This window comes from Dendropsophus ebraccatus, chromosome 4 (assembly GCF_027789765.1).
Source record: "Dendropsophus ebraccatus isolate aDenEbr1 chromosome 4, aDenEbr1.pat, whole genome shotgun sequence".
NCBI lineage: Eukaryota > Metazoa > Chordata > Amphibia > Anura > Hylidae > Dendropsophus > Dendropsophus ebraccatus.
Genome location: NC_091457.1, coordinates 58392218 through 58417155, shown reverse-complemented (window position 1 = coordinate 58417155; position 24938 = coordinate 58392218). Strand labels below are relative to the sequence as shown.

The 24938-nt window shown below is 43.9% G+C and overlaps 1 protein-coding gene across 2 annotated transcripts in view; it reads right to left on the bottom strand.

Annotated features, from left to right (window-relative positions):
* Positions 1-24609, bottom strand: part of ZDHHC1 (zinc finger DHHC-type containing 1) — a 28123-nt gene extending 3514 nt beyond the window's left edge. Inside the window, exons 1-10 of one of the 2 annotated variants that reach the window (XM_069965925.1) lie at positions 24368-24609; positions 18112-18476; positions 17728-17946; positions 14053-14228; positions 13080-13181; positions 11585-11709; positions 5125-5283; positions 3460-3575; positions 2919-3001; positions 146-236 (exon numbers count right to left, since the gene is read on the bottom strand). In XM_069965925.1, coding sequence (XP_069822026.1) covers positions 146-236; positions 2919-3001; positions 3460-3575; positions 5125-5283; positions 11585-11709; positions 13080-13181; positions 14053-14228; positions 17728-17946 — 1071 coding nt within the window. In that variant the 5' untranslated portion in view covers positions 18112-18476; positions 24368-24609. Of the gene's footprint in view, positions 1-145; positions 237-2918; positions 3002-3459; positions 3576-5124; positions 5284-11584; positions 11710-13079; positions 13182-14052; positions 14229-17727; positions 17947-18111; positions 18477-21991; positions 22165-24367 lie in introns of those variants that run through there. The other variant, XM_069965924.1, reaches the window with a different exon arrangement.
* Positions 24610-24938: the final 329 nt, after the last annotated feature.

The window sequence follows — 24938 nt, the reverse complement described above, 5'->3', positions numbered from 1 at the left end:
TAACTGAAATTTTAAAATAATAATACATTTTGTAAAAACAATAGTGTCAGAAATGTGATATATGACGTCATACATAATGGTGAGCTCATTTTTTTTGGTTTAGCATCAGTGATTTCAAAGAGAAAATTAATTTGTTGGTTCTAACCTTCTTTGGTCTTTTTTGTTCTGCTGGTGATGTCTTAGGGTCAAATTCAGGGTCTCTATTTCCAAGATCAGCATTCATAGGCACTGGTGAGCTGCTCAGACACAGAATACAGTGGTAAACATCAGTGAAATGCTACACATCATACACACCTATTAAATTATATCAGCTAAGGCTGGGTTCACACCATGTTTTTCCTATCCCTTCAAAGTATACGTTTTTAATTGGTTACTTTTAACGGACAGAAAAACTAAGTCAACACAATTTGTGTACATTAAAAAAAAAAGCATTTCTTTAGATCCACTTTTTTTTTTTTTATAATGGAAGTCAATGGAAAAACAGCGCACAATTGTATCTGTTTTTTTCAATAAAACGTATATGTTAATGGATAGGAAAAATGTAGTGTGAACCCAGCCTAATAAAAGGAATGGGTGCTAAATAAGCAAATACACAGCCCCCTAAAAAGTGACCAATACATAGGCACTAGTAAACTATGCCTGGTCTATTAAAGTGGCATACGACTACATACATTTTGCTGGTATTTAGATGTATGCCAGCATAGCACAGATATAGCACACATCATGTGAAGTAAGTGATTCACAGCTGAGCCTATATATATGCAATCTGCAAGTCTCTTAGGGTGCCTTTACACAGAGAGATTTATCTGAGAGATTTTTGAAGCCAAAGCCAGGAACAGACTATAAACAGGGAACAGGTCATAAAGGAAAGACTGAGATGTCTCCTCTTTTTAAATCCATACATGGCTTTGGCTTCAAAAATCTCTCAGATAAATCTCTATGTGTAAAGGCACCCTATTTGAGAGATTTTTGAAGCCAAAGACAGGAATGGATTTAAAAACAGGATAAATCTCAGTCTTTCCTTTATGACCTGTTCCCTGTTTATAGTCTGTTCCTGGCTTTGGCTTTAAAAATCTGTCAGATAAATCTCTGTGTAAAGGCACCCTTATACTGAGTCCATGTAGGTCTCAGGCACAGAGTGGGGAGAGGAGTACACTGAAATCTCCCTATTAGTTCTACTGATCAGTCAGGGTCTGAACACTTAGACCCTGACCAATAACATTTTTTGATGTGTGTTAATGACAGGTACTCTTTAAAGTGTCACTGTCTTTATACCTTTAAAAATCAAAATCAACAGTAGATGTGATATAAAGCAAGTTTACAAATTATATTCATTACTGTATTTATTTTTTTAGTTATCATGGAAAACACAGCTTTTACTTTTTCTGACTCTTTTTTTTCCCCTCAAAAACAGGAAACAGTCAGAAAACAGGAAGACCTGTGTATCCCAGGCCATCTGAGCACTCACAAAGAGAAGGCATTCATGTGACTGATGGATACAGTAAGCCGTGATTCTCTGTACCGGACAGAATTCCTGTGTTTAGTCTGTTTTTTTTTTTTTCAATCAGCACTAGTCAGAAAATCTGCCTTTAGAAAACTGGACCTGGATTTCTGGTAAGTATAGCTTTGTTTTACAGCATGATATTGCAAACTAGCTTTATATCATATCTACTGCTGATTTAGATTTTGAAAGTTATGACAACAGTGACACTTTAAGGCCGGGTTCACACACACAGTATATTTTAAGGCAGTATTTTGTCTTCATATCAGGTCCTCATTGCAACCAAAACCAGAGGTGGAGTTAAAAACACAGAAAGGATCTGATCACACAATGATGAAATTGAGTGGATGGCCGCCATATAACGGTAAATAACTGCCATTATTTCAATATAACAGCCGTTGTTTTAAGATAACAGCAAATATTTGCCATTAAATGGCGGCCATCCACTCAATTACAACATTATGTGAACAGCCTTTCTGTGCTTTCAATCCACTCCTGGTTTTGGTTACTATGAGGACCTGACATGAGGACCAAATAGTGCCTGAAATATACTGTGTGTGAACCCAGCCTAAGGCTTAATAGCTCATTCCAATAGCACCTTAAAGGGGTAGTGCGGCGGTAAAGAATTATTCACAGACTAACACACATTACAAAGTTATACAACTTTGTAATGTATGTTATGTCTGTGAATGGCCCCCTTCCCCGTGTCCCACCACCCCCGCACGTGTACCCGGAAGTGTGGTGCGCTATACTCACCTGTCATGTGCCGACACCAGTCTCCGATCTTCAGCGAGTGACGTCTTCTTCGGGTGGCCGGCGAACAGCTCCGACTGTCATGAATGCCGGACGCCCTCTGCAGCGTCATCCGATGCTCAGCCGCGATTGGCCGAGCATAACTGTGGCCCTCGACACGGATCAGGTAATGTATAATGCACCAACACTTCCGGGTACACGGGTGGGGGTGGTGGTACACGGGGAACGGGGCGATCCACAGACATAACATACATTACAAATTGTATAACTTTGTAATGTGTGTTATTCTGTGAATAATTTCTGAGCGCCCCACTACCCCTTTAAAGGGGTTATCCGTGCTACAAAAACATGGCCACTTTTCCCCCTACTGTTGTCTCCAGTTCAGGTGTGGTTTGCAATTAGGCTCCATTTACTTCAATGGAATTAAGTTTCAAAAGCCCACCCAAACTGGAGACAACAGTAGGGGGAAAAGTGGCCATGTTTTGTAGCACTGGATAACCCCTTTAAGCATAGTAGTGATAGAGCCACATGAAGAATTCCTTTTCCCTCTACAGCAGAGGAGCACAGTCTGCAACCCTTCAGGTGCTGCAAAACTACAATTCCAACATCATGCCTGGACAGACAATGGGAGGAGGGTCCAATTTTATGGGTTCAGCATACTCACTCTGTATTCAGAGATCCAGATGAAGGGCCCTCAATTAGAACATCTGGATTAGTGTAAATGAGACTTCCGCCATAGCTCTCATCCTAAGAAAAAAAAAAAAAGAAAAATAACCTTACAACAGACTGCAAAAAAGAAAAAAAAAGGAGGGGCGGGGGGACATGATAAAAAGGTAAGATAAGAAATTAAACTATGGCGCAGTTAGGAGAATACAGACGTCACAATTTGAGTACATGGGCTGAACCCTTAGTAATATAAGCACCCCCTTTGGCATAGCTGAATGAATAATGGCTGCATCGCTTGTCTGGCTCTTCAGTTTTATTATGTGTTGCTCGCACATCCCCTGTCTACACAGGGAGATATGTGGCTGACTAAAGATGATTTTTAGTCTTGCAAAAATTATGTGTTTAGCTGGCAACTGGCTGATAACTGTGCCTATTACATATCGGCCTACTCGGACAATAATCACCCTGTGTAATAGGGACTTTACTTGTTTAAAGATTATAAAATTCAGATAAAATGTAAAACCTTTTTTTTTTCTTACCTGGGCCCGGCCAGTGGGAGGCGTTCCTCCAACATCTGGTTCTATGCTGCTGGACTTCATTTCCTGCTTCTGCCGCTGGTGCATTATATATTCATAAGTGCTAAGTTTATTCCACACTGGGATAAACACATAAAATAGGAGAATAACAACCTCAGTTACAAATGTACACACAAGTACAGGATAATGAAAAATATGCAAAATCACTCATCTCTACCTTAATATAAGTAACAGAAATAATCCAAATTCAGCAACGTATTTGTTTTGTACAGTTTAATAATACATGTACCCCACATTAGAAAACATAAAAAAAAAACGTTAACAGTATGGACAACAGCAGTGTGTGCCAGAATGCGTCTGTACTTCTCTTATACAAAAAAAATAACCTAAGGGTGCTTTCACACGTACAGGATCAGCAGCAGATGTGATGGCGCAGATATCAACGTAACTAAATAACCGAACACAGCATTAAATCTGTTGCAGATCCTGTACGCGTGAACGCGCCCTAAAGGATAATTTCATATACTAAATTTCTCTACCTCCCCACATGACCAAGTTGCAGTTTCACAGAGCAACTGACCCACCTGACATGCCTGAAGCATGAATAGTCTGGTTTAAAATTAGTTGTCAGGGTTACAATGAGTCTGAATAATGCGCAATATATACTGCCCAGTTTTTCACTATCCCTTGCTTAGTTTTGTAGTGTGTACATATGGTGACTCCGACCTCTTTTTCATCAAAAGTAGTTGTAGAAAGCTCATGTTTTAGTTTTAGTTTTAGTGTCACCTTTAGAGAATCAGTCCAGTAAAAACACATTTTTTTTGCCACCACACGAGGCGCTGTATATTCTCACTTCCCCGTAGTCCAGCCTCATCTCTGCTTCTGATCAGCTACCTGGTCTTTCAGATCTCATACTGTTTTTCTCCCCAATCTGCTTTGCCATCAGTCCTATGATGCATCAGTGCAGTGAGATCAATTGCCATCCTCCCCTTAATGGAGTTATCCAAGCTTAGAAAACCATGGAAAACCATGGCTGCTTTCTTCCAGAAACAGTACCATAAACTGTTTGGTTGGAGTTTTGAAGCTCAGTTCCACTAAAGTGTATAGAGCTGAATTGCAACACCACACACAACCTGATGACAGATATCCGCTGTTTTCCAAGAAAGTAGCTGTGCTTTTTCCTAAGACAATAGTAGCTAAATTATATATATATATATTGGGTGAGTGGAGTGAAATAAGTGGAGTACTTCTTGAAAGAATTCCTATTACAGTACTTTAAAGAGAACACAAATTTCTTTTTCAATTACTGTATAGCCACTGATGCCTTGATTCCAATGGTGCTTTTACTTTCTTATTAAACCTTCCTTTTCCTCAGATATAGGGGGTCTACTATTACTGGACTAAATAAATCACTAAATAGTCAAATGGGTGGGATCTTCTTTATTGTAAAATATAGTGTAAATGCTAGAATCATCACAACCCCTTATCCTAAAATTTACATTGCATTTTGCAATAAAGCTTCTGCTCATGATTAAAATGAACAGATAATCAACCAAATAGTAAACCCCCTATATCTTAGAAATTGGGGGGGGGGGGGACATAGCAAAAAAGTTAAAACGCTATTGAAATCAGGGCACCCAAGGCTATAAAATTGTAGAGAATACTTACAGAGGTAGATGTGAAAGCAGAGCAGTTGTCCTATAAGCAGTATAGTAATGAGCCCCATCACAGAAACTAAGGCTGCTAGGCCCAAAATGACAGATGCTTGAGTTCTGATTGGTGCTGCAGGCAGGAACACATACCACACATCGGAGAAGTTCTGAATGGCTAAACGACATGAAGTATTGAGGTTACTATCTGAAAACTGAACTAGCTATACATTAGTTATTCACAATATGTGCCATAGCTTGTATAGTTTACACCATATAACTGACATCCATAGGAGGAAAGGGTTGTTAACCCCTTGAGGACAGAGCCTAAAATGACCTTAAAGGGAACCTGTCACCCCCCGTGCCGGGGTGACAGGCTCCCGACCCCCCGTTAGAGCCCCCTATACTCACCTGATCCCGCCGGGTCCCGCTTCTGGATCCGGTCGGGTGACGGAGATCTCAGCCGCTGCAGCCCGGCGCGCGCGCTGAGAGATGAGTCCAACGCTCATAGAGAATGACAGGAGAGTCCAGCTCTTTCAGCGCGCGCGTCGGGCTGCAGCGGCTGAGATCACCGTCACCCGACCGGATCCAGAAGCGGGACCCGGCGGGATCAGGTGAGTATAGGGGGCTCTAACGGGGGGTCGGGAGCCTGTCACCCCGGCACGGGGGGGGGGGTGACAGGTTCCCTTTAAGCACTGCGCCAATTTTCATTTTTACATTTTAATTTTTTTCTTCCTCGCCTTCTAAGAGCTATAACTCTTATTTTTCCATCTAGAGGGCCATGTAAGGACGAACAGCGTAAAAACGACACCCCTCCAAATACAAAAAAAAAGTGTGTTTTTTTTTCAATTTCACAGCGCATATAATTTTTTTCTGGTTACGCAGCATATTACGCAAAAATTAAGTCTGCCATTGCAAAGTAAAATTAGTGGCGCAAAAAATAAGGACTCATGTGGGCCTGTAAGGGAAACAATACAAGTGCTATGCTCTTTTAACCCTTAGAGGACCCGGCCAATTTCAATTTTTGCATTTTTGTTTTTTCCTCCTTGTGTTTAAAAGGCCATAGCACTTGCATTTTTTCACCTAGAAACCCACATGAGCCCTTATTTTGCACCACTAATTGTACTTTGCAATGACAGGCTGAATTTTTGCATAAAGTACACTGTGAAACCAGAAAGAAATTCAAAGTGTGGTGAAATTGAAAAAAAAAACAAAACACATTTCTTTTATTTGGGGGGTTTGTGTTTTTACGCCGTTCGCCCAAAGATCAATGAGATCGGCACTCGTTTGCTTTCGGCTGCTGCAGCCGAAAACAAACGAGTGCCGAGCCGGGGACGGCGCCATCTTGGAGCGGTCCCCGGCCGGCATCAGGTACAGAGATCGCTCCTCCGGGACAACGGAGCGATCTCACCCACTAGACACCAGGGAAGTGCTGCAGCCGGTAATTGGAGGCAGCTGTTATCTTTGACAGCTGCCTCCGATTACCTGATTAGCGGGCACGGTGTGATCGCCGTGCCCGCTAATCAGGTAATCGGAGGCAGCTGTCAAAGCTGTAATAGCCGCGATCCTGGGCTACATGCGGCTCCCGGGATCGCGCGGCCCCGCTCTGAACGCGGGGAGACGGCCCTGGATGTACGGGTACGTCCAGGGTCGCCTAAGGGTTAAACACGAGGAGGAAAAAATGAAAACACAAAAGTGAAAATTGGCTCCGTCATTAAGGGGTTAATGACCAAGGTATATTAAACTCTTGATGTCATTGTTTGAACTGGTTCTAGCTAAAAATTATTTTAAATTTGGTTCAGATCTATACTTGTAGCTACATCGGATGCTATCGAGACCCCTGTAGCTGCAAGTATAGCAAACATCTTCATGTCTAATTTTAAAGATAGATGGCTGAAGGGTCATAGAGGCTCTGAACATCTTGTATTATGGCTTCGTTTTGTGGGTGATGTCATTGTCCTATGAAATGGAACAAAGGAGCAACTTGAGCAGTACGTTCAATACCTAAAGAGTTGCCATAATCTGATTGAGTTCACAGCAGAGATAGATAAGGTTAAAGCGTAACTGTCATGTTTTTTTTTTTATTGCAGAAATCAGTAGTATAAGCGATTTTAAGAAACTCTGTAATAGGTTTCATCAGCCAAAAAAGCCTCCTTCTGTACTCAAGAAGCAATCTCCCAGCCTCCCCCCCTGACTTCTTATCTGTGCATTATCAGGCAAACACGTCTTCATTACAGAGAAGCCAGTGAAGACGGGCTCTGCTCTCTCCATTGTAAGCCTATGAAGGGGGGAGGGGCTGAGGGAGATGAGGGAGCAGGAAGAGGTGACATGAAGGTCAGCTGTTTGTAGACTCTCTGGGCACCTAAAACGCTAAATTCAGGTGTCAGAAAGGTCAGTGCTTATCTATGAACTTACTGAGAGAAGATTGCAGGGTGTTGTGCTGTGCAGGACTGCTCCGTGCTCAGTCACTCCTAACAGCCCCTCCCCTCTCCATAGCCACATAATGGAGACAGAAATCCTGCTGCTTCTGCAGTGAGGGGGGAGGCTGGGAGATTGCTTTTTCACTACAGAAGGAAACTCTTTTAGTACATAAAACCTATTACAGAGTTTCTTAAAATCGCTTGTACGGTTGATATTTAATGTTTTCAGAAAAATTAACCTGAAATGACAGTTACGCTTTAAGATACATTATCTTGATTTGGAGGTGGTAAAAGAAACGGATAGATTAGTCACTAGACTATTCTCCAAGCAAACTGATAGGAATAATCTATTACACAGGAACAGTTATCATGCACCTACAACATTCAGAGGGATACCGAAAGGCCAGCTGATGAGAGTAAAAAGAGGATTTGTAGTGACCCAGTGGATTATAGCAAACACAGTAAATTAATGGTAGAAAAATTTGTGAACAGAGGATACAATAGGGAGGTGGTCGAAAAAACAGCGGAAGAAGTAGGGAGAATTCCTAGGGAACAGTTACTATAGAAAAAGCAAGGCGCTAGTAAGGTCGATAAAAGAGTAGCATTTTTTTCTAGATACAACCCACATGCAGGCCTTATTAAGAATACCACTTTGAAACATTGGCCCATTCTGAAACACGATGACAAGTTAAGCAAATTATTCAAAGACAAACCCAAGTTTGTATACTGAAAAGGTAAGTCAATTTCCAATAGTCTGGTCAGAGCAGTGCCAGAACTGCTCAAGTAACATCAAGGGAGTATTACAAACCCGAGAAAAGGGCATACAATACAACTAAGGGTCCTATTCCACCGGACGATTATCGTTCAGATTATCGTTAAATCGTTCGAATCTAAACGATAATCGTTCCGTTGAAATGCAGTTAATGATCAACGACCAAATGAGAAATCGTTGATCGCTTTATAAGACCTGAACCTATTTTTATCGTTGCTTGTGCGCAAATCGTTCGCATTGAATAAGACGTTGTTCAGTCGTCCACAATAGATACGAACGTAATAGCGAAGAAAAAACGATCGCAAATACGATCATAAGTAATGATTATCGTTCCATGGAAATGAGTGAATGTTTTCAGGTCTTTCACAATAGCGGCCGTTTGAGATCGTTAATCGTTAACGATTATGCGAACAATAATCGTCTGGTGGAATAGGGCCCTAAGGTACGCATACATGCAATTCAGCAAATGTTATTTATTCGGTTGAGTGTGGGGATGTATACGTAGGCCAGACGAGTAGACCAGTAAAATTGAGGCTAAACGAACATAGATCAGCAATTAGAAGGTTTGGACAAAGAGATCAGTAAGATGAGGAATTTGGCAAGAAGAGTTTTGGTGAGACAGAACTAGCGAGACTTTTTTTTTTTTTTTAAAGTAAGCGATCTGAAATTGACAGTGTTGGAGGAGATATGGAGCAAGGAAGGAGTGAATTAAGGAGAAAATTACTTAAGAAAGAGACATACTGGATATGCATGTTAGAATCCCAGCAACCAGGGCTGTGGAGTCGAAGTCGTGGAGTCGGAGCTAGTTTTTGCTGGAGTCGGAGTTGGAGTCGGAAAAAAAATGTACCGACTCCGACTCCAGCTTTAAAAAGAAATCTTTAAAAATGTAGAATTGAATTTTGATATGAATTTTACAAGTTTTGCTCATGAACATATATTATGAGCAACATTCTCATAGGACACTGGCCCTATTACATAAGGGTGGTTGGGGAATATATCAGTAATAGGACACTGGCCCTATTAAAAAGGGTGGTCAGGGAATATATCAGTAATAGGACACTGGCCCTATTACATAAGAGTGGTCATGGAAAAGTTGTCGGACACTATTTGGCAGTTTGTTTCTGAGGTGGAAGAGTCCATTGTGTGGGGGGAGATCTGTGCTGTTCTCTTCCTGGATGCTGAATGACTGTATATGAGCAGCAGTGTAATATGAAGATATCCTGTGTAATATAGAGGAGGAGGAGAAGACATAAGTAGTGTAGCAGTAACCTCTGTCATCAGTGCGGTGTTTTCTTTCTGGGAGAAGATTGTGTGTTTTTCTTCTGTGTTCAATGGCTGGAGCTGTGTGTAAGTGTGTGCGTGCTATGGCTGCAGTAGGCTGTGTGTGTGCTATGACTGCAGCAGGCTGTGTGTGTGTGTGTGCTATGGCTGCAGCAGACTGTGTGTATGTGTACTATGACTGCAGCAAGCTGTGTGGTGTGTGCTATGGCTGCAGCAGGCTGTGTGTGTGCTATGGCTGCAGCAGGCTGTGTGTATGTGTACTATGACTGCAGCAGGCTGTGTGTATGTGTACTATGACTGCAGCAGGCTGTGTGTATGTGTGCTATGGCTGCAGCAGGCTGTGTGTGTGCTATTGCTGCAGCAAGCTGTGTGTGTGCTATGGCTGCAACAGGCTGTGTGTGGTGTGCACTATGGCTGCAGCAAGCTGTGTGTGTGTGCTATGGCTGCAGCAGGCTGTGTGTGGTGTGCGCTATGGCTGCAACAAACTGTGTGTGAGTGTGCGCGTGCTATGGCTGCAGCAGGCTGTGTGTGTGTGTATGCTATGGCTGCAGCAGGCTGTGTGTGTGCGTGCTATTGCGTGCCCCTACAGTGACCTTCTATATCAACTGTGGGACCTCTATATCACTATGTGTGACCCCTCTCTATATCACTTTGTGTGACCCTTCTCTATATCACTATGTGTGACCCCCTGTATATCACTATGGCTGACCTCTATATCACAGGTATCTGGCATTGTTAGCAGTGTTTCTGTTTGTATGGTGAATAATTAGTCAGAAACATAGAAGATTGTCAGCAGGAAAAGACTCCCTGCTCCATCTAGTCTAGTTCTGAGTTGTTCAGGACATGAAGGCTGGAGACTGGCTGCATCCACTGCACGCACAGGAGAAGGTGCTTTATATGTTTCCTTATTCCCTCAGAAATTGCCCCAGGACCATGTAGGACATTAGGGAGAAGCTGCTGAGCCAGTGTGATAGATTACTCCCCTGGTATCTGACCGGCCATTTATGAAGGAGTCAGGAGTCGGAGTCGGTCCTTAGAAAATTCAGGAGTCGGAGTTGGAGTCGGAGCTGCAGCTTACCGACTCCACAGCCCTGCCAGCAACCAAAGGGGTTAAACAAAGTTAAATGAAGCGTAGCATGTGCTAGTGTGCCATCTGGTGGCGATTTTGTTGTGTAAAATTTAGACTGGTGCAAACTGCCCACAGCAACCAATTACTGCTCAGCTCTCAGCTCTGGTAACATGAAAGAGGAGCTGTGATTGGTTGCTGTGGGCAGTTTGCACCAGTATAAATTTTACACCCTTTGATAAATCTCCCCCGTTGTATCGAAAATTGTAAGAATATGGTAATACGATGAATAACTTAACAAAAGTAATGGATACAGGAATATGTCTATTTATGTGGCACTTAATTTTAACGTGTTGTTTTGTAGTGAAGAATTTGATGACGTTGCGAATGGATAACGTCAGGATCACTATTTACTGGTGGAAGGTTTCACTATTAGTATACGCTTGAAAAAGGAGAAGCCACCTCCAAAATGTCGCATAATGACGCTACCACCTGGCCTCCCAGCTGCAATGGAGGTCTCTGCCATCTAGCCGGTAGTTGGATTTTATCAGCACCCAGGCTGGATGCAAGGACGGTGCCCCGTTAAAGTACCCTTGCTCACGGGTGTTGATGTTAAAGAATTCTGTAAAGGTGTGGTGAAACGCTGTTTGTTACAGAGATTTGAATACAAGTTAACAGCAATTTTGTGTTCGTATCTTTATTATTGGATTGCTATTGTTGGGGAGGAGGCGTCCCTATTGGCTGACACACAGCACCCAGGGTGAATAACGGCGTACAGCTTGTTAATGACCAAGGCCCATTTTTTGAATTCGACTGGTCTCACTTTAAGTGGTTATAGCTTTGGCATGCTTTTACTTATCCAAGCTATTCCGGCTATTTTATTCACACTCTCAAGATTTTTATAATAAATTCAAATAAACAAAAAAATAAAAAGGTTCACCTTCAAAGTGTTGGTCACTCCTTAACGCTGCTGGATCAATGAAGTATTCAACAAATACATATGATGAAATAATGCTCAGCAAGAGAGTGCCCAGGAATGCAGATATAAGACAGTTGAAAAATAGCCTAAAAAAAAACAAAAACAAAACAGGAACATGTTTAGAACTTTATCTTCTACCAGATATTTCATCCAAACCACAGTATTACACTGAAGAAGTATAATAACTGCATTGCAGAAAGCTTCACCACAATAAAAATGTAGCAATCACTTTTTTCACCATGTAACACTATTGTTTTGAAAATAATATGGTGCATATGTAGCAGATGCAATACCTATACAAAACTTTTTTGATATTGTATCCCAGAGGAGAGAACAGGGGGACAACATTTATTAGCCCAAACAATATGACATATAGCTAGACAGATACATAGTGTGTATGATACAAAAAGAATCTGTGTATAAAATTTTTTGTAAACACAAGCTCAGAATTTATCTGGTGGGTAGGAGAATAGGCAAACAATCCCTATACAGTATATGGCTACAGTGGTTGTCACATTTTACTACCAATTTATTGTTCATTTATACTTAGCACAGCAGAATAATGTCATATCTTATACCCAGCAATGTAGATCTAGACTCTTGCTTAGGCTGTCCTACTCTACAAGGAATAGTAACAAATCAAGAAAGGGCTTCTTGTTGACTGGTGTAAGAGTAGGCTTAGCCATCTACATGTTGAGAAGAAAGGATATGCAATATACAGTAGTTCTCACATCTCTTGGCTAAAGTCAAGTCTCACTCTATCTATGAGTCTTAGAACATTGACTGGGGATTTTATGCCAAGCCAAACAATATCTCCAAAAGGAAAGATTTTCCATATGCAGCTGTTTCAGGGTTGTTACTCCTCTTCAGTGCAGAACAGGATGGTTGGCTGGTTAGTGAGAGGCCTATCGACATGGATCCAAGGGATCCTACGTCTCCTTAAAGTGTCACTGTCGTTATAACTTTCAAAATCTACAGTAAATCAACAGCAGATGTGATGTAAAGCAAGTTTGCAATATGTAGTGTCCTGAAGGTAGATTTTTAGACTTGTGCTGGTGGAAAAACAGACTAGACATAGGAAATCCGGCCAGTACAGAGTCACAGCTCAATGTGTCCAATCAATCACATGACTGCCTTCTCTGTTAGCGCTCAGATGGCCTGGGAAACGCAGGAGTTCCTGTTTTCTGACTCTTGGGGGGGGGGGGGGGGGGGGAAGGAAGTGCCGTTTTTCCATGATAACTTAAAAAAAAAAAAAAAAAAAAACACGACTGTAAAGTGCAAACTTGCTTAATATCACATCTACTGTTGATTTAGATTTTTAAAGTTATAACGACAGTGACCCTTTAAGGAGAGTCAGTCATAAAGACGTATAGAGACTTACAGGCCATTGCAGCTCCACTGGGAGTTCTGGGAAGAAAGGATATGCAATATTGAATGAGACGCATGTTCCTCTTACCAGTAATTTTTTCCTCCCACGCAGTTATTGAGCCATTTGCAGTGGTGATCAAAATTACTGACACATTTATTGCATAAACTGCAGTGCTTTGACTTGGCTCCCCTGTAGGGATAGAACAGGAAAATATGTTTAACCTGTAATATGAATAAAACTATTGTTGCAGTGACATACAAGTCATGCACATGAATACAAGCCAGCAGTAGGAAAGAAGACAAATGAATAATGTAGACAGACATAGCAAATATCTGATTAATGGAAATAATACAGCAATCCAATTATCAAGGACAAATTACCAACCTTCTATAGTCTATGATGTAAACAGCAGCCATGTTACCCATCATCTATCATGGGAAGTCACATCTGACTACTCAATGACCAGGTCAGTTTACAGACCAGATATGTGATGAAAGTTACATTGGTATGAGTACACTTATTGGGACTGCCACCAACCACCAGATAGGGGGCCGCCCACCTCTATCCATTAGTATTACTACAGTGATGAAGGCTGTATGGAGCATTAAGAATGCAGGGGGGTATCAAGTTTGGGTCCCGTCATCCATGAAATAAGATGAAGAAGTGATCTTCGCCTCTAAAAAACTTTTGACTTTCTACAAGATTCATGTGGGTAAGTTCAAGCTCTTGGTGGCAAACTACTAAAAATATTTCCAGTGGCAATTGAATAGATTCTGCCTGTCTACCACATGTAACACAAAAGATCACTGAGTATATGGAAAATGTATCCATAGATCCCCATTACTGAAGGAAGGCAAAAATGAATGCCAACCTGGCCTATGTTTAGGTGGTATACATTGTTGTTTGAATTAGAGAATAGCAAAGAGCCATTTTCATTGTAACATAAACACTTCTGAAAAGGCACATAATAAGAGCTCGCCCACATTGGGAGCAATGCTGTACATGGCTCATCTCATCTGTAAGACTAGTACACATACAAGACACAAGAACTTCTACTTACACATCCACCTCACAGATGTAACAATGCATGTTTTCAATGACATGAGCATGCTTGGTCCTATCGAACACAGGAAGGGGACCAGGAGAGCTCTTGGCACGTACATTCTCATCTGCTGGATCAATGGTTACAGCCAGGAAGTGGACAATACAATGTAAAAAGAACAGGACTCCCATACACTGTACAAAGGTGACTAAGGAAGAATAAAGCCAAAGCTCTGTAGCAGTAGGTACATACGTTTCATTGCTGAAATGGTTTTGTTATACTGGGTTTACATTTAGTTTTTTATTCGTTTTATCTCTTTTAACAGTGAACCCCACTGCATGCAGCAAGGTAGTTTTAAGATGTAGCCCATTGTATAGTTTGTAATGACTATATAGAGGCACAATACTGGTCAATAATGTGTATGGCAGCAGTCCAGCATCCAGGGAAAAACACTGGACATGTTGGTGTTCTCGCTCAATATATTAGAACTGCCACCTCTGGCAGCTTATCCCATCTCCCAGGGCCAATGCAAATGCTCGCCTAATTTATGAATATTTAAAGGCATTCAACACAAAGCTGTCTTGAATGCTACATATTTGGAGATTGAGGTGACTTATTTCAATACAGAACATATGACTGATGCTGTTTGCATACAATGCCCAATACAATAGTAAAAGGTTTTTGTTTTTTTTTGTTTTTTTAATTAGCCCCCTCTCATTCCTCTCATCAGAGACACAAGTAATATTGTTACACTCCCCATAAAAAGGCCCTGCTTTCTACTTTGCAGACTCTTCGTTACAATGTCTGTATACCTAATTTATGGGCTAAGGGCTTGAGATCCCTAGCTTGGAATACAGGACATTATTGAAAAGAAGGGAAACACAAGTCTACCATACGCTGTGGCAATACCCTAGTTCCAGTACCTTTCCATTTCAAAGAAAAAAAAAATCACACGATTTCACAGCTTCGTTTCCAAATTCTCAAGCAAGTTTATATGCCTAAAAGAGGGGGTGACCTTAAGAGGTTATTATTAAAAAGGGAAGCCTTTTGGATTCATACGTTACAAACGTTGGAGCCGAGAGGGATAAATAGGGAATACCAGATATTGCGTGTACTATGAGTATGTTCACCTCACTGACTTCTCTTCTCTCTTCCATTAGAACCTTTTATTGCTATCTGAGATCCGGGGGATGGAGAGTTCCTGGCTCTACGGATTTCTCTCATATATGGACTTCACACACGGGGATGCTCATACGGTTTTGAAGATAGAATATGTATCTAGCATTAAGATTTATACTGGAACAGGCTGTTATAGTATTATTTATGCAATATTTTTGGTGCGCACATATTAGCAGAAATTTGGTTAGAGTGCACCTTTACTATTGCCATTAAGGTAATCACGTGAACGTGAAGACGCCTTGCTGTTTCTATCTTACATATATATCAGTTAGTATGGACTATGTTAGACAGTTGATAAAGGCATTACGCCGAAATGCGTCCTGTACCGAATTTGTGTTATGAAGATACAATAAACACGACTTATTCAGCATATTGGTGAGTGCCGAGAATATTGATTTTCATTGTTTCTTTCCTGTCTGCTCACACACCACCTTGCATAGCCAGTGCATCAGTACACCCCCCCCCCCCAGCATGCCATATATAGTAGAGTGCTGTAATTTATTACAGTCCAGTGCATTTTACCCAGCACTATGTCATAGCACAGCAGTAATGACTAGGTGCTATGATTGGCAAGACACGTAAGGGAATGGAAGCACCTGCCAGTGGCGTAGCTACCATAGAGGCAGGGTAGGCAGTTGCAGGAAGGTGCCCGTGCAGGAGTGGGGCCCAGGTAAGAAGGTAAGAGTGTGTGTCCTTCTGTTTAACCCCTTATGTACTGCAGTGTGTAAGTGACCCAATGTTTACTTACATGCTGCAACACAAAAAAGGGTTAACAAGCAGAAGACTATGATCTCTGCTTCATGGCTCTGATAACCTCTGACCTCCATTCTCCAGCTGGCAATCAAGTAGGAAAACGTGCAGAGCTCAGGGGTTATCAGTGCATCAGCAGCAAAGCAGAAATATATATATATATATATATATATATATATATATATATATATATATATATACACACACACACACATACATACACACACACGCAGTGCTTTGTGTTGTGCGTAGGGGAGCCTCTTAAAAATTTTTGCTATGGGGCCCCGTGAATCCTAGTTACGCTCCTGGCACCTGCGTATGTACCACTGGCAAACAGTCCTGCTCTCTTCCCACCCCTTAAAATGGAGAAAATGAGAACTAGCTGTGTACCATGAAGAGGTCTCTCAGGGGTTGAGTAATAACAGAGCGAGCACTAAAATCTCCTTGTCCCCACTCTGAAGGGTTAGGCCTTAGAGCTGCAATCTGGAGGAGGATTGCGGCACAGATCCCCTGGGCAGCGTAGTCCATGGCACTTCTGGTGAACAAGTAAGCTGGCCGGAAAGGGGGAGTAGAGAGATGCGATGACAGAAAAGCACATTATGCGCTCCTGTCATCTTTGCTGCCGGGGGCGGCGTAGGGGCACCCGTGCCGCGGTCCGCACTAGGACATGTCCTATTTACTCGCAGTGGGGGTCGTGGCATGGATTGTGTGAATGGCTGCATGGTTCCTAAAATTGTCAGTGGTCGCGGATCCACGACCACGGACAATTTTATAGGACATGTGAATGCAGCCTAAAGGCCTTATTACACGAAACCATAATCGTCTTGTGTAGTAGAAGGCAACAATCAGCCAACATGAACAATGTCGGCTAATTGCAACGTGTTGAAAGACAAACGACTATGATAGCAGCGGTCTGCTGCCATCTCCCAGTGGAATAGGAGTGGCGGCAGCCCACCGCTGCTATCTGCTATGGGCTGCCCGGACGATCTAGCGATCACCTTGGAACCCTCCCCCCCGCAGCTCACCCACTCCCTGTTGATGAGTGTAATAGCGCTGGCAGCAAGCGGGGAAAGAGGAGCAAGCGAGTGCTGACAGCCCTCGTTTGCTCCTCTCTGTCTCCCCATGTAATAGGGTCTTTAAACCAACAAAAAGTACAGTTGTCTCCAGACTGCAGTTTTCATGCTTAGCTGCATTCTAAACAGTAATAAACATAAGAATAAATACAAGAATGTAGACAGGATCCAGTGATTCACTGGGTTTACATCAGGCTTGTGAACACTCTTTTCTAATTGGAGCACATACAAACACAATTATAGTAAATGGTCTAATTTACTACACACTGCATGGAACACTCTGTAGAAGTCTCAGGAATTCTGTCAACTAATGTTAATAACAAGGACACTCCCTTTACTTACCTGATAATAATAGAGAGAGCTGAGGAGCAATTCACTGCGGTTGTTCTAGTGATCTGTCAACAGGCTATAAACTGCCACATACAGAACAGCAACCTATAATCTGTAACCTGGATTCCAGAACACAGGATGTTGTAGTAAAACCGCCTGTCTGTGGGGATTTGTAGGGCAATGAGAGGAAATATGCGGTCCTTGGGCAGCCCTAAATATTAGATCAACACTTCCGGGAGAACTTCTGATCTTACCACATTAGGAAACTCCAAATTTTCCAGCTGTATACTATTTGTTTAACTTCACCATCTTTTTTCCCATAAATAAAAGACCATAACAGGCATCCGTATTAAAAGGATACAACATAACCAGCAGCTACCCAATGCCGAGGCAGGAGGGGTACAAGGATGCCAAATCCTATGATGGTGAACAGAAGATAAGTGAACCAGGCCACAAACTGCAATGGGTGTGGGGGCCAGCTCCAGCCATTTTTCCGAGAATGTTGAGAGCACTCTATGACTGTGTCCTCTCCCTCCTTGTCGGGCACTGTCTTACCAGACGGCTTCCTGCAGATGGTCATCTAGGTAAAGAAAAGTGCTGTTACTACATACCTTTTTTGGCCTAGATTCTTGTAGTACATTTGAAATAGGATATGCATATAAAAATATAAAATATAAAGTACCTAAAAACTCCATGATAACGACACAACAATAAACTCAGGCAATGTCATCTGCAAAAAACTTACCAGAATAAGCGTGGTTGGAAGCCTGTAAGTGGCTTCTGACCTGAAGATAAGTTACTGATATTTCTTCCAGAACTGAGTGTTCTGGATTACAAGCATCAGGACCTTTCTGTATATAATGATACATGAATATCAGGAGCGGCAACCGTTTATAGTAAATGTAATTTATAATGGTTAATAATCCGATTAAAACTAGTTGGAGCCATAAAAATTTAATAAAAAAGTCAGCTCTTGAAAGGTATCCATTATCTTTAATGCGGGGTCAATCCTTCAAAACTGATAGCGCTTCTTCCGGCCCAGACAATACCCAACAAGGTGTCTTCACCACATCCAGTCTCTAAAATTAATTGGAGTCAACTTCAGAAAATCTACAGATATAAAAGAATAAAAAAGTTATAACAAGGAACTGCTAGATAAAAAAGTAAGAAGGGGTTAAAGGGGAACTTTAAGCAGTTTAGACGACTATTGTGTAGGAGAAACCGAGGATGGAGGTATGGCTCTTACCTTCATCCTCGGCGCCGTTCCAGGGCAGTTAGTCGTTTGCTCAACAGTCTGTTAAGACCACTGCCCCGCCCCTTTCTAATGATAATCAATGGAGCAGGCTGGCCGGGGGCAAGCTGGATCGTCGCTATGGGGGCGGGCAATGGCCACAGTGTTCTCCAACAACAGCTGATTCCAGTAACTATCTACAGAGTGGCCCAGGGACCCCATCAAGAGAGCAGGGAAAGTGCCTCATGCAGGGAAGAAAACAGCAAGACAACAGAAGGGACACCGCTGACTAAGCAAGCAGAAGAATAGGGTATGCTGTACTTTGTTGTTTTACACCTGTAGCATACTATAATTTTATTTTTTATCTGGGACACCCTCTTTAACCCAACTACATCCATATTGTGTGTCAGTTGTACAACACAAGCATTGAGGGTATGTTCACACTTACCGGATCCACAGCTGATTTTCTGCAGCAGATTCGCAGCAGATTTCATTTAAATAACTGAACACAGCATCAAATCTGCACCAAAAAATCTGCTGCAGATCTGCTGCGGATCCTGTAGGTGTGAACGGCAGGTTTTTTTTTATGGGTTACCAATCATCAAAACAGTAAATAGTCCAGGTTCTGGCATCCTCACTTGTCAGCTGATTGATGAGGCTGTGAAAGATCAAGTGGCTAGTCCTTGGGGTACAAGGAGTTGTCAGGATACTCATACAACATGTTTTTTTACATAAAAAAGTATACATTTGTTAAGTAAAATCTGAAAATAAAAAAATAGATATTTTAAACTTTATCTTCCCATACAATTCCTGTTGACTCTAATCCCCGTGCATAGAGCGGCCTACTGTACTTTGGTTGGCGGCTGGAAGTGTTGCTCTGCAACGTTTCAACATGTGACTAAAGACTCATCCTTATTTTTTTACGGATGCCAAAAGGTTACAATCCTTAGAAAATCGCGGATCCCACTGATTTCTTTGAGAGAATCCGCAAAAAAATCTGGGTCTGCACTAGGACATGTCCTTTTTGGCCTCATTGTGCCCTAACTCAAGTACGGGAATATGGATCCATAGAATACGGGACGTGTGAATAAGGCCTTAGAAAGTTTATTTGAAATTACCTTTTCATTGGACGGCTTATTACTACATAAAGACACACAAATGTCCAAAACTGTAAATCTGTGGCAGCATGATCACATAAGGTTCTGCTTAACAATATAATGTCCCATCTTTCACATATTAAAGTATATAAACTTTTGTACACATGCATACTTATGTTAAGCAAGAGTATGTTGTTATCCCAGGTGGAGTTGACTGGATGGGGTCATTCCGGATTTTGGCACCTTCTCTGTAGCCACAGACTACAGTGCCCTTTAATAAAAGGTTGTACGTTTCTGTGTTCGGTCTCTTAGTGACCTGAAACAAACCAGCCTGGGAACCAGTCCATGCTGTTTACCGTGGTTGGCCCTAGAGATTGTCAGTGCACTTCATTGTGAGCAGAACGCTGAGTTGACAGCTAATGTGGATGCAGTGGTAAGGATGTCATCCAGCCCAAATATACCACCATTCTCACTTAGCTCCAGAACTGAGCACAACTGACAACTCCACTTTCTTTGGTTGGGGACAAGGCTGGCATTTAGCACCATACCATTTGTCAGTGTCATTTCATTTTGATGCAGTTTTTAGAAAATACTACAAAGCCAAAGACTGAACATTAAAAAACAACCAAAAATGCTTCACACATTCATATAATTTTACTAACATCAAAATGTAATCCTGCTGACTAACACAATGTATGAGCTGGCGTGCATTTCATCTAATACCAATTTCTGGACAAATTACTGGATATTCTCACAGTTTCAATCATGCCATTTAGATGTGGTCTGACACTGTAGCAGGTGGAACTCTCCGCTGCGGAATTCCGCCCCATTTGCTCAGTGTGAACATACCCTAAGGGTCCATACACATGTACAGGATCTGCAGCAGACATCAATGGAACTAAGTGACTAAACACAGCTTTAAATCTGCTGCAGATCCTGCACATGTGAATGGACTAGGATTCTGCTACAATCGGCACACGATGTGCAGCAACAGAGATCCGGAGAACTAAAGATCCCAGCACTTCTATAAACTGCTGTGCAAATAGGAGCATGAGATATCCATTTTTTTATGGAAATACGGATGCCAAACATGTTGCAATCCGCAAACTATCCGTAGACAATTGATGTCAATGAGAGCATCTGTAAATAAATCAGGGTCCGCACCGGGTCCGTACTAGGACATGTCCTTTTTTTTTTCAGGATTGATTTTCATCCATTTCTGCTACTGATAGTGTGAATAGGACAATGGACATCAATGTGCATTAACTCGGATCCGTAATTACGGGACGTGTGAATAAGGCCTAAGGCCACATTCACACATACTTAATCCGCTGCAGTTTTCACGCTGTAGAATTTATCCACAACATCAAACCCACAGTGAATGGTACTTTTGAACATACCCATAGGCCTGCTTAGCACAAGTGTACAAATATGCAAACAAGATCATCAGTAGAGCATCTGTGTTCTGTACACTAAAAACTAATGGGGCCAGATTTAATAAAGTGTCTAAAATAGAAACTGGTGTACAAAGCCCACAGCAACCAATCACAGCTTTTATTTTATCAGAGCCGAGACCGGAACTGTGATTAATAAACCTGGGCCATGGTTGGTTCTCACATAAGGAGTCTGCAGCAGATTTCATGCAGCACATATGGCATCAAATCCGCTGCAATACTTGTTCTCATTCACAGCGCTGTCCTGCCGCAGCCAGAGATTGGCTGAGTAGGCTATCAGTGAGCCTGGACCTGGAGAAGCAGACTGGAGCGCACTGGGGGAACAGGAGCAGTAAACCAAAGTAATTGATACAAATGTTCTGTGCCTGTATAATCCCCTGCCATGTCCTACAACCCCTGGTGACCCCTATACATATATAAGGTGACTGGCCGCACAAGGTTATGGGGCATGTGGGGCTCAGCCAGGCCTCATGGCTTAGGGCTGTAGTAAGAATGAACATTTCTGTGTAAAATCCCAGGGCTGCCCCCCCCCCCTCCTCATGTGCAGACATGCCCCCCCCCCTCCTCATGTGCAGACAGAAGCTTCATCTATAGGAGCCTCAGTATCGCCAACACAGACTGGAGAGGATATGAAGATATACAATATACATATAGATAGCTAGGCACTTACCCCTAACAACCAGTCAGATCGCAGCTTATTAACAGTGAAGGGATTTGTAAACTAAGAGCGGGGATGTGATTGGTTGCCATGGGCGACAGTGTATTAACGCTATATACATTTCCCCAGCGTACATGTAATACGGTAAACACAAGTGACAACATCACTGCCCAGACTGTACTCACCCAGAGATTGTGTCCGGCACCGGAGGACCCACCGATCGGTAACCAGCCCCACCGCCTGCGTCACTCATACACACCGGTTACCTGAGCTGCTGTGTACACAGGGATGTCACTATAGCAGGGCTGATCCGCTGCGTGCAGCACAACGGGAGATGCTACAGTGTATCCTCTCCGAGAGTGTGACGTCAGCAGAAGGGGCGGGGCTGTGTGCAGCTTACAAGCAGGAAGTAGGAAGCAGTGAGCTGCTGCACTATACACGCAGGAAAGGAAGCTCCAATATCCACAGTAACATGGGGGGATACAGGGGAGAGGACTGGGGTGGGGTCTGTATACAGGGGAAGAGGACTGGGGTGGGGGTCTGTATACAGGGGGAGAGGACTGGGGTGGGGGTCTGTGTACAGGGGGAGAGGACTGGGGTGGGGGTCTGTATACAGGGGGAGAGGACTGGGGTGGGGGTCTGTATACAGGGGGAGAGGACTGGGGTGTGGGGGGGGTCTGTATACAGGGGGAGAGGACTGGGGTGTGGGGGGGGTCTGTATACAGGGGGAGAGGACTGGGGGGGGGTCTGTATACAGGGGGAGAGGACTGGGGGGGGGGGTCTGTATACAGGGGGAGAGGACTGGGGTGGGGGTCTGTATACAGGGGGAGAGGACTGGGGGGGGTCTGTATACAGGGGGAGAGGACTGGGGGGGGGTCTGTATACAGGGGGAGAGGACTGGGGGGGGGGGGGTCTGTATACAGGGGGAGAGGACTGGGGGGGGGGGGTCTGTATACAGGGGGAGAGGACTGGGGGGGGGGGTCTGTATACAGGGGGAGAGGACTGGGGGGGGGGGGGTCTGTATACAGGGGGAGAGGACTGGGGGGGGGGGGTCTGTATACAGGGGGAGAGGACTGGGGGGGGGTCTGTATACAGGGGGAGAGGACTGGGGGGGATCTGTATACAGGGGGAGAGGACTGGGGGGGGTCTGTATACAGGGGGAGAGGACTGGGGGGGTCTGTATACAGGGGGAAAGGACTGGGGGGGTCTGTATACAGGGGGAGAGGACTGGTGTGTGGGGTCTGTATACAGGGGGAGAGAACTGGTGTGTGCGGGGTCTGTATACAGTGGGAGAGGACTAGTGTGTGTGTGGGGTGTGTATACAGGGGGAGAGGACTGGTGTGTGGGGTGTGTATACAGGGGAAGAGGACTGGTGTGGGGTCTGTATACAGGGAGGAGAGGACTGGTGTGTGGGGTCTGTATACAGGGAGGAGAGGACTGGTGTGGGGTCTGTATACAGGGAGGAGAGGACTGGTGTGTGGGGTCTGTATACAGGTGGAGAGGACTGGTGTGTGGGGGGTCTGTATACAGGGAGGCGAGGACTGGTGTGTGTGTGTGTGTGGTCTGTATGCAGGGGGAGACGACTGGTGTGTGTGGGGTCTGTATACAGGGGAGAGGACTGGTGTGGGGTCTGTATACAGGGAGGAGAGGACTGGTGTGTGGGGTCTGTATACAGGGAGGAGAGGACTGGTGTGTGGGGTCTGTATACAGGGGGAGAGGACTGGTGTGTGGGGGGTCTGTATACAGGGAGGCGAGGACTGGTGTGTGTGTGTGGTCTGTATGCAGGGGGAGACGACTGGTGTGTGTGGGGTCTGTATACAGGGGAGAGGACTGGTGTGTGGGGGGTCTGTATACAGGGGAGAGGACTGGTGTGTGGGGGGTCTGTATACAGGGGAGAGGACTGGTGTGTGGGGTCTGTATACAGTGGGAGAGGACTGGTGTGTGGGGTCTGTATACAGTGGGAGAGGACTGGTGTGTGTGTGGGGTCTGTATACAGTGGGAGAGGACTGGTGTGTGTGTGGGGTCTGTATACAGTGGGAGAGGACTGGTGTGTGTGTGGGGTCTGTATACAGGGGGGAGAGGACTGGTGTGTGTGGGGTCTGTATACAGGGGGAGCGGACTGGTGTGGGTCCCCTGTATACAGAGCCCACACACACACCAGTCCTCGCTCCCTGTATACAGACCCCCCACACACACACACCAGTCCTCTCCCCCTGTATACAGACCCCACACACCAGTCCTCTCCCCCTGTATACAGACCCCACACACCAGTCCTCTCCCCCTGTATACAGACCCCACACACCAGTCCTCTCCCCCTGTATACAGACCCCACACACCAGTCCTCTCCCCCTGTATACAGACCCCACACACCAGTCCTCTCCCCCTGTATACAGACCCCGCACACACCAGTCCTCTCCCCTGTAAATTAAATTTGTAAATTAAGAGCGGGGATGTGATTGGTTGCCATGGGCGATGGTGTAATAACGCTATATACATTTCCCCAGCGTACATGTAATAGGATAAACACAAGTGACAAACATCACTGCCGAAATTGTACTCACCCAGAGACTGTGTCCGGCACCGGAGGACCCACCGATCGGTAACCAGCCCCACCGCCACCGAGTCACTCATACACACCGGTTATCTGAGCTGCTGTGTACACAGGGAGGTCACTATAGCAGGGCTGATCGGCTGCGTGCAGCAAGAATGGTAGAGTACACTACTACTGTACGGCTCCTGAGAGGGACCAAACAAGCGCTGATGTGAGGGCTAGGAGCTCCTCAGTGATTTCGGGTACTGCTTACTCCTATTACATAGTCTGGGTGTAGCCGGCATTCTGATGATACAGGGAGAAAAGAATGGTGATTGAGTCATTGGGACAGCTTCTCATACTAGATGTAGCTGACAGTTATAATTCCTGGTAACCTATGATTATAAGACTCGGGAGTGAGCTGAGCATTGCTCCCAGTATGAGGCACAGCAGCATTTCATGCTTTACTGCAGCGTTCCCTAGCTGTGGCAGTGCCATGATAAGAGTTGTAGTTCTTTAACTGCTTGAGAGCCACAGGTTAGAGAATGCTTTACTATAATGTTCTAAACAGACATAAAGAGCAAACAGCCATTGTTTATACA